The 17,898-nt window shown below is 46.4% G+C and overlaps 1 protein-coding gene across 3 annotated transcripts in view; it reads right to left on the minus strand.

The window, feature by feature from the left end:
- MYRFL (myelin regulatory factor like) overlaps positions 1-17,898 on the minus strand; it is a 158,842-nt gene that overhangs the window by 48,435 nt on the left and 92,509 nt on the right. For all 3 annotated transcript variants that reach the window (XR_008379010.1, XM_053585944.1, XM_053585945.1), the window contains exons 11-13: positions 11,734-11,934; positions 4,673-4,781; positions 3,809-3,918 (exon numbers count right to left, since the gene is read on the minus strand). Coding sequence is in view for 2 of the 3 variants with exons in the window: in XM_053585944.1 (XP_053441919.1) it covers positions 3,809-3,918; positions 4,673-4,781; positions 11,734-11,934 (420 nt within the window). In the remaining variant the exon portion in view is untranslated. The remainder of the gene's footprint in view (positions 1-3,808; positions 3,919-4,672; positions 4,782-11,733; positions 11,935-17,898) is intronic.

Below are 17,898 nucleotides of genomic sequence, written 5' to 3' on the forward strand. Positions count from 1 at the left end.
TCCTCAAAGATAAAAGAAACAGGCTCAGCACCCATAGCTGAGTGAGTAGGGCACCAGCCACATACACTGAAGCTGGCGGGTTCGAGCCCAGCCCTGGCCTGCTAAACAACGACAACTACAAAAAAAAATAGCCAGGCAGGGCGGCACCTGTGGCTCAGTGAGTAGGGTGCTGGCGCCATATACTGAGGGTGGCAGGTTTGAATCCGGCTCCGCCAAACTGCAACGGAAAAAAAAGAAGTAGGCGAGGACAAAGTGCGATTCTGTCTCTAAAAAGAAAAAAAAAAAAGCCAGGCATTGTGGCAGGCACCTGTAGTCCCAGCTACTTGGGAGGCGGAGGCAAGAGAATCACTTAAGCCCAAGAGTTTGAGGTTGCTGTGAGCCGTGACACCACAGCACTCTACCGAGGGCAACATAGTAAGATTCTGTCTCAAAAAAGAAAAAAGAAAAACAATTATAATAATATAATAAAATAAAATAAAAAGCGTGCAGACGGGGACGACCATCACGCACCACAGCGCCCTGCAGGCAGCACGGGGGATATGAGGAGTTCTGGGCAGCCTTGGGCACAGAGAACCTGCAAATGTGAACATTAGTGAACAGTGTGCATCGTGCTCCCAAGCCCTACCAGGCAGGGGACCAAGGACTGTTGAAAAAATAAAAAAATAAAATAAAATAAAAACATTGAAAGGAAGATATTTTGAAGATATTCAGGACAATAGCTCTGATGCCCATTCCAGAAAGAGTTCCAACATTGCTTTGAAAGAGGGACACGGGTGCACAGCGTCCCCGGGGGGCACTTTGAAGGAGACTGCAGTGACATTCAGCACCAAGGCATGCAGCTCTATTGATGAGCTTGCAAACTTGATTTTCAGGCCTTGTGTGGCTAGAGTGTATTGAAGCTTTACCCTTTACGCCCTCAAAGACAAATAAAAGACAGACATACAGACCAATGGGATAAAATAAAAAGCCCAGAAATAAACTACCATACATGGTCAAATGACTTTTAGCAAGAGTGCCCAGACCATTCAACAGGGAAAGGAGTCTTTTCAATAGTCTTTTCAATAAAGGTGCTGGGAGGACTGAATATCCATCCACAGGCAAAAAGATGAAGCTGGACACTTACCTAACACCGTATGCAGAGTTAATTCAAAATGATCAAAACCCTAAATTTAAGACATAAGGTACATAAAGAAAAATGCTCAATGTCACTAATCATTAGGGAAATGTAAATCAAAACTACAATGAAATACCACCGCATACCCATTAGGATAGCTACTATAGAAAAAGAAAGCAGCAAGTGTTGGTGAGGACACAGAGAAACCTCCAGCCTTCAAGGGAATGTAGAATACTACAGTCACAGTAGAAAACTGTACAGCAGGCCCTCAAAAAAATAAAAATAGAATTACCACAGGATCCAGCAGTTCTCCTTCTGGGTATATATCTTGAAAAATTGAAAACAGGACCTCCAAGAGATATGTGCACGCTTCCATTCACAGAGGCATTGTTTATAATACCTAAGTCGTGGAAGCAACCCGCATCCATCGATAGCTGAATAAACTGGCAAAATGTGAAATGTACATGGAATGGGTCATTTTTTTCTCACAAAGGAAGGAAATTCTGACACAAGCTGCAACATGGAAGAACCTTGAGGACATGGTGCAACTGTGAAATCAGACTGTCACAAAAAGACAACTGCAGCCCCATTTCACTTACAGGAGGGATGTAAGAGAGACAGAGAGTAGAGCCGTTGGATGCAGAGTCTCGGTTCTACAAGATGAAGAGAGGTGTGGAGGTGGTGGTGGCGGCTGTCTCACACTGTGAATGCAAGGGTGTTGCATTCACCCTTGGTTAGAAATGGAATGGTTAAGCCTTTAAATTTTGTTTTATGCATTTTACCCCAATAAAAATTGAGGAACTAATATATAAATAAATTTCTAGGGGCGGTGCCTGTGGCTCAGTGAGTAGGGTGCCAGCCCCATATACCAAGAGTGGTGAGTTCGAACCTGGCCCCGGCCAAACTGAAACAAAAAAATAGCCGGGCATTGTGGTGGGCACCTGTGGTCCCAGCTACTCGGGAGGCTGAGGCAATTGAATCACCTAAGCCCAAGAGCTGGAGGTTGCTGGGAGCTGTGATGCCACAGCACTCTACCGAGGGTGACAAAGTAAGACTCTGTCTCTTAAAAAAAAAAAAAAATTCTAAATAAATTTCTAATGATATGCCTCCCAAGTGACGTGATAGCCTAGGTCTTGAGTAGTGATTTTTTCAACCAGTGTGCTATGAGAGGATCTTAGGTGCACCACGAAAATTTTTAAAGATCATTAATTGAATTATTTTCAAAAAAAAGTTCAAAGCACTGTAAGTATATTCTTTTCTTTTTACTCTTTTTCAATCAACAGAATTTAAGTGTGCCGTGGAAGTTTAACTATAGGTTCAAGTATGCTATGAGATAAAAAAAAAAAGGTTGGAAAACACTAGTCTAGGAGAAAGGCTGAAGGATTTCTTCTGTTGGAGACGCGTTCCTGAGAAGCAGGATGTAAGACGCCAACTTCTGCCACGCAGCCCAGACCATGTTGTCTGAGTGCTGTGACACAGGGGCTTTGTAGGAAGAAGGTGGTGAAGGGCTAACATGAAAAGGCACAGTCCACTTTGCTGGTCCAGGTGTGGCTTGTGACCAGCGGGGTTGGCAAGATTGGCATCACCTGGAGGCTTTTGAGGACTGCAGAATTTCTGGTCACACCTCATGCTCACCAAGGTAGAATCTGCCATTTCAATAAGATCCCTGTGGTGGGTGGGATGGGAGCTGTAATCTTAGCACTGTGGGAGGCCGAGGCTGGTAGATCACTTGAGCTCAGAAGTTGGAAACCAGCCTGAGCAAGAGCAAGACTCTGTCTCTACTAAAAACAGAAAGAATAGCTGGGTTTGGTGGTGGGCACCTGTAGTCCCAGCTACTCAGGAGGCTGAGTCAAGGGGATTGCTTCAGCCTAAGAGTTTGAGGTTTCTGTGAGCTATGACAGCATGGCACTCTCTGCAGGGGGACAGAGGGGACTCTGTCGAAAAAAAAAAAAAGTAAAGAGAGAAAGAAAGATCCCTGTAATGTGATTTCCCAAACACTTTGACATTTGCCCCCATGAGTACAAAATCCCCATGTCAATTGGTTTTTACACCCAGCATCAAGTATAATAATCCAAAGTAAAGCAAATCAGCAGTGGAGTGAATCTGCAAACCTTGCAAAAGATACAGGTTTTGACAAGCTCGATAAATACGGTTTTAGCGAGTGACTGGGATCACACACGCTGCACTGAGAGGTCGTCAGCACATGAAGAGCAGCCCCTGCAGGCCCTGAGGCCTTTCACAGAGAGAGTGGTTTAAATATCAAAGAATTAAGACAGATCCTTGGGAAAAAATTATGAGGCCCATGAGTATCTTTGTAAAAATGACCCACTTTATGATTATACTGTAAAAGTCAAACATAAGATATTCTCCAAAAACTGTGCTCAAAAAAATTCAACACTTCAATCTTTAATCATTCTAAGAAGGAGCACACTGCATAGTCTAAATTAAGTCCAATTACATAAAATAAGTTGCGTTTTCGTAAGTTCTGGTTTCAGTTTTAAAGATGAAGTCTAACGGAGACTTCGATGGTGTGTATTGTGATCTCAGCCGCTGTTCTAAGTATGTCCACACTCATAAGGAGGGGTGAGAGGTACAAACTCCCTCCTCGGCTCAGTGGGGAATTCTGAATTCCCCTGTCCTGGTGAGGCAGCTCAACTTACGTGCAGCCCAGAAGGGCATCTTCCCAGTGATTACCTTATCAACCATGAGGAAGTTCTCCAGCATCTCTCCGTTTTCACAGGTGACGTCACCAACCTCTCTTACGGCTGCGGGCAGGATTTCTTGCACCTCCTGAGCAATCATGCCTGCACACAGAACATTCCAGCAGGTTTAGTCCAGACCTGCCCAGGGAAAACCCTCACTGCCCGAATTTGAAGGGAACACTGCCAGCCACACTGCTGGGAACAGGTGCTCATCCCTGGTAAGCTTTTGCTATGATATGTAGAGCATTTGCAGCAACGAAGGAATTTGGAGCCAAAAATACTATCGGATTAAAAGTGGGAGTGTCATTTTCTCTGCTTTTTATTATTATTATTATTTTGAGACTCTGGGCCAAATGTTGGTAACAGTGACTACCTTACAATCCCTGTGCGTGGAGCTAAGGGCGCGGCAGTGTCTTGATTCCCTCTCTCTTCACAGGAGACCTTAGTCACTCAATATTCCTTCTTTCTTGGGGATGCCTGGATTGGAGTATAACATCACCTGCTCCTGCTGGGCCCACCCACCTAGCTACCATCCCTCTGGGGTGCCAGCTGCTACTCCTCATGCAGGCTGAGCTGTCATCTGCCCCTGACCCTCAGCCCACCGGCAAGAGGACTCCAGTTAGAAGAAACTATCTATCCAAAATACTCCGCCTGTACTTGGGGTGCAGGAGCAGGGGTTTTGAGTAAAAATGCCACAGAATTTCATTAATCTTCCTGTTCCAGGGGCTATGAGTTATATGGAGAGCACGTTATACCCACGAGGTATTGTCAAATGCCATGGCACACTACCTCAAAATAAAAGGGCTAACATTTTAATAGTTAACAGTTCAAAATTAAAAAGAAAATGCTTGTGTACCTGTTTGGTGGGCAGTGTTTATTCCCATCACAGACGCAAACTCAGGTTTGTAGTCATACTCCACAATTCTCATTTGGGCAATTCTTCTCAGCTGTTCATTGGTGTCAACCTAATTTAATTAAAGAAGAGCAGATTTCACCCACTTAGATATTTGCTATTCAAATGAATGCCCAAAGTGACGCAGAGACATTCATGGATTGCTTCTGGGCATTTAGGTGGAGACAATTTCTTCAAGCGGATGGCAAGTCCCGGTCACCCAACCACTGTCCCTCAGGACACGGCTCCCTCTCTTCACACCTCCCTCCCACAGGCTGCCCTGCTGTGCACGCCACCCTCCTCTGAGATCACTGTCTGTAGGCTACAGTTAAAGACCTTCCCAACTCTTAAAGACTTACCAGGCCTTCCCAACTCTTTTCTTGAAGAGTTTTCAAGAAAATTTCACTGGGTCCCAGAAGAATGATGTAACAATAAAGTGAATTTTCCCCAAAACTAAATCTGTTTGATCCACCTAAGAGGATTGAGGGAGTCCCCTTTAATTTGAATTTATTGGGTTTCTTTTTAATGAATTGACGATAATAACAGAATCAACTCTTTTAATTTTATCTGACAAGTAAAAAGTTTGACAGCCCTTGCGAGTCCCAAATTTTCTTTTAGAACATACTTGAATTATGAAACCAGAAGGGTCTTGGCAACTAAAAATACACTGCCTGGCATTCATGTGTGTGACAGAGGAACCAAAATACTTATTGTTTTAAGAAAACCATTCTGGTGGCTCTCAGCTTCTCCCCGGCCCCCTCCAGCGTCACTCCAGCCTCAGTCCTCCACCAGTTTGCTGGTTGTAAAGATGGTGGCTTGGTGCTTAATTGGCTAAGTGACCACCTTTACTCCAAGTACTAATTCAGGAATATAATTTTGAGCTTACTATTATCAAAAACTTAGTTTCATTCATTTATTTTTTATTTGACTAACATTTTCCAGTCGCCTTCAACATATCATGCCCCACTAAACGTTGGGACTTAAACAGTAATTGCCTTTTCACAGTCTGGGGTCTAGACAGGAAGGTAGTCACAACACAGTCGATGATGTTAGAATGTAAGTGACACAGGGCAGTGACGGAGTTACGGCAGCTCCCAGCAGGTACATTCCGAGGGGCATAACGGAAAGGCTTCCTGAGACAGTGGAGCCCACCTGAGAGCTGGCTTGTGCCAGGCCTTGGACGCCCTGCTCCTTTCCTCTCTGGGTCTTTGCACACGCCGTTCTCCCTGACTCAGAAGCTCTTCCTTCCCACGCCCCTACTTCGCCTCCGCTGGTTCAAACATCCCTTCCTCTTAGAAGCATCTCAGAAGGGTCCTCTGCTTGCTGTGCCCACAGCACCTGCTCGCCACCCTCGTCAGATACCTGACTGTATGGGATTAGCCCTCTGTCTTCACCTGGTGGATATGCACTCCAGGAAGGCGAGCACAGTTCCTGTCCACAACCTGTCACTCCCCGGTTTCCAGCACAACACCTTGCATGTGACAGGCATTCATCTAATAGCTATTCGGTACATTATGACTCTACGACAGGCACTGGAGACAGATGGAGGGCAGAGGGGGAGGTGGGGACAGTGAGACTGAGACAGAAGTGCAGGCAGAGGGCACCAGGACCAAGCCCCCGGCCGCAGACCCCTGACAACATCTGCACAACCAAGGCCAAGTTTGAAGTTGCAAGACTGTAAAGGCTGAAGGGAGACTAGGCAGGGCCTCACGGGTCATACTGGAAGGACGGCTGTGACCTCATAGGGATGTGTCTGTCACAGCCAGCTTCTTCACTTGCTCAACAGCTAGGGATTTTTTTTTTTGGCCAGGGCCAGGTTTGAACCTGCCACCTCTGGTATATGGGTCCAGTGCCCTACTTCTTGAGCCATAGGCGCTGCTCAATTTTTTTTTTTTTTTGAGACAAGAGTCTCATCTGTTGTTAAGAGTGCTGTGGCATCATAGCTCACAGCAACCTCAAATTCTTGTGCTCAAGTGATCCTTCTGCTTCAGCTTCCCAAGTAGCTAGAACTACAGGTGCCCGCCAGACCACACAGTTTTTCTGTTTGTTTTTTTTTAATTTTCTCTTTTTTTTTTGTAGAGACAGAGTCTCCCTTTACTACCCTCGGTAGAGTGCCATGACGTCACAGGACTCACAGCAAACTCTAGCTCTTGGGCTTATGCAATTCTCTTGCCTCAGCCTCCGGAGCAGCTGGGACTATAGGTGCCTGCCACAATGCCCCGCTATTTTTTGGTTGTAGTTTGGCCGGGCCTGGGTTTGAACCCGCTACCCTTGGTATATGGGGCCTGCACCCTACTCACTGAGTCACAGGCGCCGCCCAGTTTTTCTATTTTTAGTAGGGATGGGGTCTTGATCTTGCTCAGGCTGGTCTCCAACTCCTGAGCTCAAGCAATCCACCAGCCTCGGCCTCCCAAAGTGCTGGGATCACAGGCGTGAGCCACCGCCCCAGCCGACAAGGACTAAGTATTAAGGAGCTCCCCTGCAGCAGATGCTCTCTCCTGGGCATTGGAGACTCAGTAAGTATTTTTTATTTGGAGATTAAATTTTGGTAAAAGTTCCCTTCCTGTCATTCCTCTCAGGCCCTAGCGAAGTGGCTGACGTATCACAAGCACTCAAAATCTCCAACAGAAAAGAAAAGAAAGAATGAAAGTGGTGGACTGGCAGGATAGCGCCTGACACCAGCAGAGTGGAAGAGAGGGCCTGTCAGGGACCGGCCTGGACTGGCCTTGCGCCCCCCGTTCCTCTCCCCTCACCCACCCCACAGTCCTATCCCCACTTCCCATCCTCCCGTTGCTCAGGCCCAGCCTTCATGAGCTCTCACTGGAGGACACAGCAGAGGCCATGTCGGCCCCTCTATTGTAGATAGAAAGCAGAGAAGGATGTGCCCTCACCCCGGCTCCTGAGGGAACACGGCCACTGATTTCCAGGTTGGCTCTTTGATGTATTTTCCAGAAGACATTGCTAAACGTAGCAGTTGGCTTCTCTAACACTCTCACAACTGTCCTTTAGACAGATTTGTGGTCAAAGAAAATTTGAAAGGTTAACTTGGAGGCCTAAACACTTTATATAACAATGTACCTCAAAGAAAACCCTCTTCTGTTTCTAATGTTGGCTGTCAGACTTCCCAAAGCTGAGTGGAAACCGTCTGGAATGCACATTCCCTGACTGTACACTTGGCCTACGGGAAGCCCTGGAGGCACAGGCTGTGTCTCCACTGAATCCTTTGAATCCAGCCCTGGAGCCCAGCACTGGCCAGCACTTAACTGCCCTGCTCATCAGAGTGTGCTGCAAGAAGCTGAAAACTGCGTTTGCCCACTGGCAGTTCTGGGAAGTTTAGACCATGGATGCAAATGGCCATCACCATCAAGCCGCCTCGTGCCCAAGGTTTCTATCACATTAACCCAGGAATTTTGTGCCACAAAGAAGACCTCCAGGGCACGGACGCAGGTTGTCTGGGGCAGCAATCTTGCCACCCGCTGCCCGGTTCTGGCCCCTAGTCCTGCCTCGGCCAGACATCAGGAGCACTGTTCGCAACACCTGGTCCCCCTCTGCTGAGGACCTTCTGTGTTAGGTCCAGGGCCCTGGGGAGCCTTTGGAAGTGTGACTTTCTCAAGCTTGTCATACGTCCACTAGCACACAGCTGGTGCAGTTAACAGAAAAACAACAACCTTTCAGTATTTCATTTTAACTGATTTCCTTTTCTGGATTTTATTTTTTAAGTCTCTTGCTGAGTTTTTTCAGCCTTCACCAAATAATTTGACTGATGCATTCAAATCCCAGCTTCCTCTTGTTTGTTTGTTTTTCTCATTGACACTGGTGCTCTTCCTGGGCCCTTGGCTTTCAACATGGCCTCCCCCCCAACTCTGGTTTTGCTTAGTATCCCCTACACGGAAGCATTTCCTTCTCAGACGCAGTCACATTGGCAGATTCAGCGCTGTGTCTGGGCGAGTTAAGCCGCTCCTCCTGGGGCCGAGCTCCTCAGCGTGGCACCTCATTGTACAGGCCTTGACCGCACATGCACCACCTTCTCCATGTCTCGGATCTGTGTCCCTGTGAGCACCAAAGATCTCCACCAAAACTCATGCACTTAAAGCCACAAGCCAACTGTGCTGCCTTGAGTGAAGTGACACACAGCCAGGACCAGGCAATAACTTGTACTCACTTTCCCTGATCACAGGATTAAGCAACATACTTGGCACCTTGGCACATACATGTCCCTTTGATCTGCACATTTTGCAACAGCTCATCCAGAAGCCAGTGTTGGATAGTGTGGATTCTTAAGAATGAGAAATCGCATCCAGTTCTATACAAGCAATCACATCAACCAGATTTGGGTCAGATTCCCAGAGCATCTGGAAGACTGCCTCTCTTTTTAAATGTTGGAAAAAGTGAGTCAGGGATAGGGGAAGATGAAGTTCACGTATCCATCAGCATCATCATCAACATTACCAACATCTCTCTCATCTCTGTAATAACTGCTGGATGGGACAGATAAGATTTCTAGGCATATTTCATAAATACAGATAGATGGGGCTGGCTGAGGTGGCTCACACCTATGATCCCAGCACTCTGGGAGGCCAAAGTGGGAGGATCCCTTATGGCTAGGAGTTTGAGACCAGCCTGGGCAATATGGTGGTACTATATTGGTACTACAGAAAATTAAAAATAAGTAGGCCTGGTGGCTGAGTCCCACCTACTTGGGAGGCTGAGGTAGGAGGATGCCCTGAGCCCAGGTGTTTGAGGCTGCAGTGAGTAATAATAACACCACTTCACTTCAGTCCAGGCAATAAAGCAAGACCCTACCTCAAAAACCAAACAGTGTGGTGTGTGCCCACCTAATGGGCACACTGTAAGGGCATATGGCACACGTCCCAAGACGTGCTACAGCAGAGACCTTACCTAACAAATGCTAATATTACAACCTAATCGTTTTTACTCTCTTGTTAATTTAAAATTTAAGAAAAGGTAAATAGATCTATTAATAACAAACATTTATAAAAAATAATTCAATAAACTAATTACATATAACTTTCATTATGTACCAGTAAAAAGCAAAAACTATTTGCTTAGCCTTATCCATCTAAAAAATACTTCACACACATGAGCTTTGAAAAATCCCTTAACGTGGATAAAAAGAGTATGTGATTTCCCTGTTCAGAGACAACAGAACAGAGGCGCAGAACGTCTCCAGGCCACAGCTATTGGGCTGGTTGTTGCCAGAATCAGAGACTAAACTTCTAGCCTGTAACTAACCCTAGACAAGAAGAGAATACATAAGTTTCACCTGCAGAGCCGGCATTGGGGTTTCATTTCCATGTATATGGAGAAGGCTTCCTAGGAAAGATTTCATAAGTTCTAGTGAAGCTTGTTATTTTAATGCCATACATTTTCCTTAAACTGAAGAGCAATATTTGAGGAGTTTTGGTAGATGAAGTTCTGTGTTAAGCCTGGTGGCAGCAGGGGGGAGCACAAAGGATGTTCCCCTCTGGTTCTATTCTATTTACTTTTTAATAAGACTTGATAGAGAATTGGAAACCAATTGCCAGGATAAATTTGGGTTGATGTGATCTGAAATGCAGACTGTTATCTCTCCCTAAAGCTCAAAGGCATGATAGTAGGATCGATATCTGGAAACGCACATGAGCCCTCTCCAGCTCTGAGCTCCCGTCTGGCTCGCAGGTCATGGATCTTCTAATGTGGGCCACGGCTTCGCAGTCAGCATAAAAGTTTACAATTACAACCATTCTTTGGAATCCTCTCAGCAAAGGAGGATATTCCTTGGCTGGTTTAGAAACCCAGTGCATAGGCTGCGCCTGTGGCTCAGTGGGTAAGGCGCCGGCCCCATATACTGAAGGTGGCCGGTTCGAACCCGACCCCGGCCAAACTGCAACAAAAAATAGCCAGGCGCTGTGGTGGGCGGCCTGTAGTCCCAGCTACTTGGGAGGCTGAGGCAAGAGAATCACCTAAACCCAAGAGCTGGAGGTTACTGTGAGCTGTGACACCACAGCACTCTACCGAGGGCAACAAAGTGAGACTCTGACTCTAAACAAAAAAAGAAAAGAAAAGAAAACCCAGTACACATTTGTGCTAGGAAAGGAACGCAGGCTGGAGGAAGGGCCAACGATTAACAATGGGTATTAACAGGGTGTCCTATTAGCTCAAAAGGAACAAGGAAAGGGGGGGGAAAGGAGTTTAAAAACACAATTCTGCCACAGCCCCCAAAATGCTTTAGCAGCAGTGTGAATAAAATGGTGAGGAAATGCTAGAAACAATAAATGGAAAACAGAATTAAAAAGAAGATGAGTTGGAGCCAAGAGCCGCCTGGCTAAGGGATTTGAATCCATGTCCCTTTGATCTGCACAGCAGTTATGACTTTCCAAGACAATTCAGTACTTACTATCTCACTGGTTAAAAAATAAGAAAGCCTCAAGGGTGTCAGGCAGGCAGGCACCGTTTCCATCTTATGGAAAAAGACCCTGAGTTTGAGATAAAGCGTTTTCTCCAAGGTCATGTCCTTGGGAGCGCCCAGAGTGGACAGCAGTCTCCTGCTATCTGGGCCTGACTCCTGATTCCTGCCAGGACACTGCCTCCCCTCAGGGGGCAGACGGACGGAGGAGGGGGAACTTCTCAGCTGCTCCTCAGAGAAAGAGGAGGCAGGGACCCTGGGAGGAAGAGGCCGGAGCTTTCCAGGAGAAATGTGATCAGGAACTAGACCGAGACTGTGCTCAGAACATGAGTAGGGAGATGGAAAGGAAAACGCAGACTGCAGAGCTGACGAGGCGCAGGTGGAAAGGCAATGGCCCGCTGCTTGGGAAGCTGGTGACGCCTGTCCTTGCACTCTGCCCCGTCATGTGAAGCCTTCTCTGGGCAGGGCCTGCTTTACAACGTCAGCAGCGGTGCCCGACGGCTCCATCACTGTTTTTTATGAAGTGTGTTCGTCTCACACAGACGCCGGGTGAAAGGTGTGTCAGAGCCCAGAGGCACCTGGCGCATAGGCTGGGATGTGGGGGGCCCTGCCGCCTCACCTCCTGGATGTTGAGCTTCGCCCGGCTGTCAGAGGGGTGCATCACCGTCCCCGTCACTTTAATGTTGCCGCAGACAACCAGTGCTTCGTCTGGAGCATCTGTGTTTATTCCTACTCGGCCATGACAGACAACAGATTCTGGAACTTGTCCTCGCTGCCATAATGCATCACTGTCATTTTCAAATTGCCCAGGGTTAGAGGCCTAGAAAAAAGGAGAAATTTATAACAATTAAAGTTACAGTATCAGGAGAGATGATCACATAAGTCTTCAGAGCAAAGAAAAGCAGAATGTTGTCTACATTGGACATTCTCCCTGAGCCAAATAACTCTGGGGCCCAGAGGCGCCAGGGAGGGTCCCCAGCCGCTCACCCTCCACTGGCAGGATTTGGAACATCCAGGCTCTATCGCATTTACCTGGAATTGACACTGTGATCTATTACGCTAGATGGAGGATGAAGAAGAAGAAAACTAAAAGTGATTTTCAGGGATAATAACAAAAATGATTTAAAAATCAGAATTTACATCCAAAAATATTACAAGTTCATTAAAGCCCAGATAAGTAAAAATACCTTGCATTTGGCTAGCTGATTTATAGATTCAAAACATTTTCATATTTACGATTTCATACATTATTGACAAGCAAATGGCAACACAAATATATTTAACACCCTTGGCTCGGTGCCTGTGGCTCAAGCAGCTAAGGCGCCAGCCACATACACCTGAGCTGGCGGGTTCAAATCCAGCCCAGGCCCGCCAAACAATGATGGCTGCAACCAAAAAATAGCCAGGCGTTGTGGCGGGCATCTGTTAGTCCCAGCTACTTGGGAGGCGGAGGCAGGAGAATCGCTTGAGCCCAGGAGTTGGAGGTTACTGTGAGCTATATGCCATGGCACTCTACCCAAGATGACAGCTTGAGGCTCTGTCTCAAAAGAAAAAAATATATATATATATTTATTTAACACCCTCAGTTAATCCCTAAGCACAGTGGGACTGGGGATGAATAGTGGCTGCGCTTGTGCGCTAATTCACACTGCAGTTCTCCAAGATACGTGTATTGTCTCGTGTCATGGACACTGACACTCCAAAAGGATAAACTGTCAAGGGCCCAAAAGCTAGTAAGCTCTGGAGCTGGAGCTGCAAGGACACGCTCAGATCATCTCTGAAGACGACTTGGGAAGTGGCCGCAGGGCCTTCCTCAGGACAGATGCTGGGAGGTGGAGACTGGGTGGGAGGGAGACTCCGTCCCTACTGGGTGCTCTCTTGGTACTGTTTGAGTGCTCTGCCATATACATGTGGTACCAATTAAAAAATAGCTTATAAAATCCCACAAAGTTCAGTGCTTAGTTTGGGTTCAGTGAAGGAACTCTGGAGTATCTTCACCTTCCAGTTACACTCCCACCTGTCTGAACCATGAGCTGCTTGGAAGGCTGAGGCATTGACACCTGACGGACAAGCAGTGAGAGGATAGGAAGTACCAGGGTAAAGGGAAAATGATCATAAAGTAACAACTTTGAACATTATTTTGTGTTAATTGTGCTTGAACAAAGAGCTTCCCTGCATGGTCCCCAGAGCCCACTTGGTTGTGAATGGCAAATTGGCTTTGACTCAAATCCTTTTACAGCAAGCAATCAGCTAAATCCAAAGGTATGCCACATAAAATGGGGATGTCATTTGCTCTATTCTGAACATAATGAGCCACTTTAAGAAAACAAAAATAAGAGTGATGTATTTTTTTTTCTTAATGAGCTTTGGGATAATTATTATCATGTTGGTAACTTGATCCTGGAAAAGCAGTTGTAAGATTTAATTTGGAGGAATAATTGCAACATTCTCAATTGGTCTTCTTTGGATGAAAATTCAAACCCCTAAAATATGTTCAAATCATTTTGGAAAAGGCCACAAATCTACCATGTTCTGATCATACAGCCCTACGCAGAGGACTTCACCAGCAGGAGGAAATGTTGTAAGATCTGTGAACTTACTTCCCTTCTCTGGAATCCACAATCTTCATATGTCAAAACAAACTATAATATACTACCTCTTTCTGGAATTATGACGTTGCATTTGCGTGTGGTCCAATAGTGGTTGGTGGATATCAAACACCAAAATTAATTAACATTTCTAAAAATATCCTCTGTAAGTTGACCACTGAAGGGACTGTAACGAACTGGTCAACATAAGGAACTACGTCTTTTGTACTGCTAAGTACACATGGTGCATGCCCAGTCTAAGAATATTGGGTCAGCCTAAGGAGGTAGCCCATCTAAGAAGGGTCAAGTATGGAGGTTCTACTGTACCTTTATTATTAATCTCATAACTTCATATCCTCAGGGAAGATCCAAGGATTCTAGTCTATGCAAACCTGCTGTGTGACCTTGGGGCACTCACTCAATCTTTCTGTACAAGTGTCCCCTCTGAAGAATAAGGACACAGTAATCATGCCTTCTCTACCCATTTTACAACGTTATTGTAGGATTAATTAAAACCATGTGTGCATGAGAGGTCTGCAAAACTGAGGATGAAAGGTCTGAAATTCACTCGCAGCACACTCAGCCGGGCCCCAGCAGCCTCTGTTTCAGGTCCGTTTGCTCTGCTCTCTTCTGCAATGCCCCTGTGTTGTCCCACCATTTCTGGGCGCTCCTTTCACAGAAAATGCAATGTGAATGGCGCCCCCTACAGGTGCTTGGAATAGGAGGCAACCTTGGTAGTAATTTGAGGCCTTTAAGTTTGGAATGAAAAGTTGGAATTTCTTTGTTTTGCTACTTTTGGGGATTCAAAAGCAGGAAAGAGCTCATCAGAGACCTTGACCTGAGGAAACTCTTAAAAAATCAAGCTTTCAAGAAACCAGCTTTTGCACCATTTATGCTCTCTTCTTGCACAACTTCAGGCGTGGTGTGTGGGTCGGCTGGCTAGAAATGCACAGTCTTAGGCACCTGGACCTACTGACCCTAAAACCCCGGGTCCAAGCCCGAGGTATCTTCTTTTTAAAGCTCGTCAGGAGATTCTTGTTCCTAATACAGTTTGACTGTTACTTTTTATGCCACGGACCCCTAGTTATGAGTTACCCCTCCCATAGTTGGCAGAAAGCTCTGACAGAGTAAAACGTGCTACTCCACAAACTGATGCCTTTGGGTAAATAAAAATTCATCTGGACTCCAGAAGCAGTGTGTGTGTGTGTACATGTGTGCATGGGTGTGGGGGGCTGCATGTGTGTATGGGTGTGTATGTGCACATGTGTGCATGTATGTGGGTGTGGGGTGCATGTGCGTGTGCTTGTGTGGGTATGCATGTGTAAGCGTGTGTGCATTGGGGTGTGTACATGTGTGTGTGTGCGTGTATCTGTGCATGTTTGGGTGCATGTGTGCATCTGTGTGGGAACATGGGTGCGTGGGCATGCGTGTAGACATGCTGAGGGAGAAGGCGGGTTTGTGATGAGAAAAGGGTGCAAGGCACCTGAGACAGCTCTGCCCACCCCCCCACCCTTGCTGTCTTTGCCACCCCTAGGCGTGGTTTCCCCACCTCATGGGAGTGTAGTTTGCAGAGCAGTAAAGGAGGATTAGTTGGGGACATGCCCATTTCTATTCTTCTGGAAAAGAAATTAGAATAATTTACTAGTTTCAAAATGAGGAAACCCTAGGGTGTCTTTGAAAGGCAGACAAAAGTAAAATCATCCCTCCCGCTTTCAGCATATCGCTGCCAGCCAGGTTTAATTAAAATGGGGCTGCAGTAAAGCCCAATCGTTAACAAGGGTGTCAAAGGAACTCCACTGGGGAATGCACCCAGCAACAAAGACCTGGGACAGAAATCTGTTCTTAGGGTAAACCTTCATTTCCATTAAATTGGTCGATTTATACTAAAGGACCATAATATACCTCTAAAGCTATTTTTATTGACAGCCGAGATGAATAAATCTGGGGCCCTGCCCACCACTCTCTGACAAGCCTGGTGTCCTGGGCCCCTCCGGAGACCTGAAACTCATCGTGGTTTAACCCTCAGACAATCACCCGTATCAAACAGTGAAATGTTAATCTCTGACATTGGGAAGAGCGGGTCTTAGGCCACAAATGATTGTGGATTTGCTTAAATACAATTTGCACTTCTCCATTTAATCTGGACAGAGCTTGAACCATCTTGTCAAAATTTTTCCCATCCTTCATTCTGGAGCTAATGAACAACCAAACCATGGCTTAAGAGGCCACATCTGGCTCCTCTGTAAAAGGCAGGCTGGTCTGCCTCTGCTCCGCCCATACATATGTAACTGTGAAGGCTCCTCCAGAATCCTGGGAGCAGAAACCATATCCTGGGGACATTTCTATCACTCACTGTTTCAAATAATAATACTACTTCTTAAATCTAGTTGTTTTCTTGGCTATCTTAAATATCAAACAATTAAGTAGACTGAAAATTCTGCATTCATTGTTATTTCTATGTTTTGGGGTTAGGATAAAATAATACCAATAAGGCAACTGCAGTTGGGGGAGAGGGTCTGTGTTAATACATCACCATTCTTCCTCTCCTGGCTGTTATAGCAATCCCTTTGTGAGCCCGCACACGTGGAAAATAGGGTCTTGTCTCTAATCAAAAGTTACAAGGAGGAGATAGCTATCGATGTTGGATGCAATCATTTTCTAAAATAAAAATTTGGTGAATAACATGACACCCAAAGTATGCTGAGTAAAATTTAATCTTTTTGGTATTCATCGTGAATGTGAGTTGCTATTCATACTGAAACTTTCACCTACCAAAAGCGATGCTGATGAGCTAATCATCATTGCACTCAGGGTTTGAGCAGGCAGCAGGGAGCGGGAGTTAACAGGGCGCTGGTGCATGGCACTCCCTCCCTGTGCACTGCCGTCTGTGGCCCCGCATAGCAGCTGCAGTTGCAGGAGCTGCAGCTTTGCAGCGGAGAAACCTTGTCACTAGGTAGGTAAATTATTGAAAGTCTGCAGGTGACTAGCAGACTATCCAACTCCAGCATAAATTACACAGCTCAGGACAGCACCATTCTGGTCTCTAATCTATGCTAACTCTGAAAAGACTGGCATTATCTGTCTTTATTCCTTCCTAAGAAAAGCCAAACATAATAAAAAACCTTTACCTCAAATCAGATTTGCTAGTACAGCTAAGCAACCCCATTACGTCAGATAAGGTCTCAGAGATGGTCCTGACCGGGGTTGAGGGATGGGTAGTCACCTCTGTGATTGTCATATGACCTCCCTCCCCAGGACCTTCTGGGGAGCCCTAGGTTATGACAGGCCTCATAAATGTGCAGCCTGGGGCTTGGCACCTGTAGCTCAGTGGCTTGGGCACCAGCCACATACAGCGGAGCTGGTGGGTTCTAATCCAGCCCAGGCCTGCCAAACAACAATGACAACTACAACCAAAAAGTAGCAGGGCGTTGTGGCAGGCATCTGTAGTGCCAGCTACTTGGGAGGCTGAGGCAAGAGAATCGCTTAAGCCCAAGAGTTGGAGGTTTCTGTGAGCTGTGACGCCACAGCACTCTACTGAGGGCAACATAGTGAGACTCTGTCTCCAAAAAAAAAAGTGCAGCCTGGGACAAGCCTGGCCTTCACCCTGGGGTAGCTGAACATGTATATGTTTTACCTCATTTCTATCATTACTGCACTCCCTTTAAAACTTTGAGATATAGTTGCAGGATTTCCACTAATGGGTGGCTTGTTATTTTTAATGGACTGAGAATTCACAGAGGGCCCTTTGTTTCAGAACAGCTTGAGGTAGACACAGAGAAACTCCACTTCTCCAAGTGGGCAGATCTCCTCCCCAAAGCCTAGGGTTAGCAGCCGCACACATGTGCATCCCTGCAGTGAACATGGTTCCAATTGGAGTCACATTCCTCCCTGTCTCGCTCCAAAGACCCACAACAACACAGCCCCTGCCAGGGCTGCAGGGCTATGGTCTCCTGTTACATCACGCCCATGGCCTTCTCTGCAGCTGCCAGCCTGACCTCACACAGCTGTGGCCGCAGCTGCCAACAGCTTCATGTTTCTGTGGCTGCCAAGACTTCCCTCCACAGCTGTGATCCATCATTCAGCCAGCAAAACAGGCTGAGCCATGGCCAGTGGCCAAGAAGCCCGGTCTCACCCATTACTGTGGGGCACTGAATGCCTCCCTGCCACTTTCCCCAGCCTGTGGGCTCCGGGGCCAG

The sequence above is a fragment of the Nycticebus coucang genome, chromosome 3 (genome assembly GCF_027406575.1).
Source record: "Nycticebus coucang isolate mNycCou1 chromosome 3, mNycCou1.pri, whole genome shotgun sequence".
Lineage (NCBI taxonomy): Eukaryota > Metazoa > Chordata > Mammalia > Primates > Lorisidae > Nycticebus > Nycticebus coucang.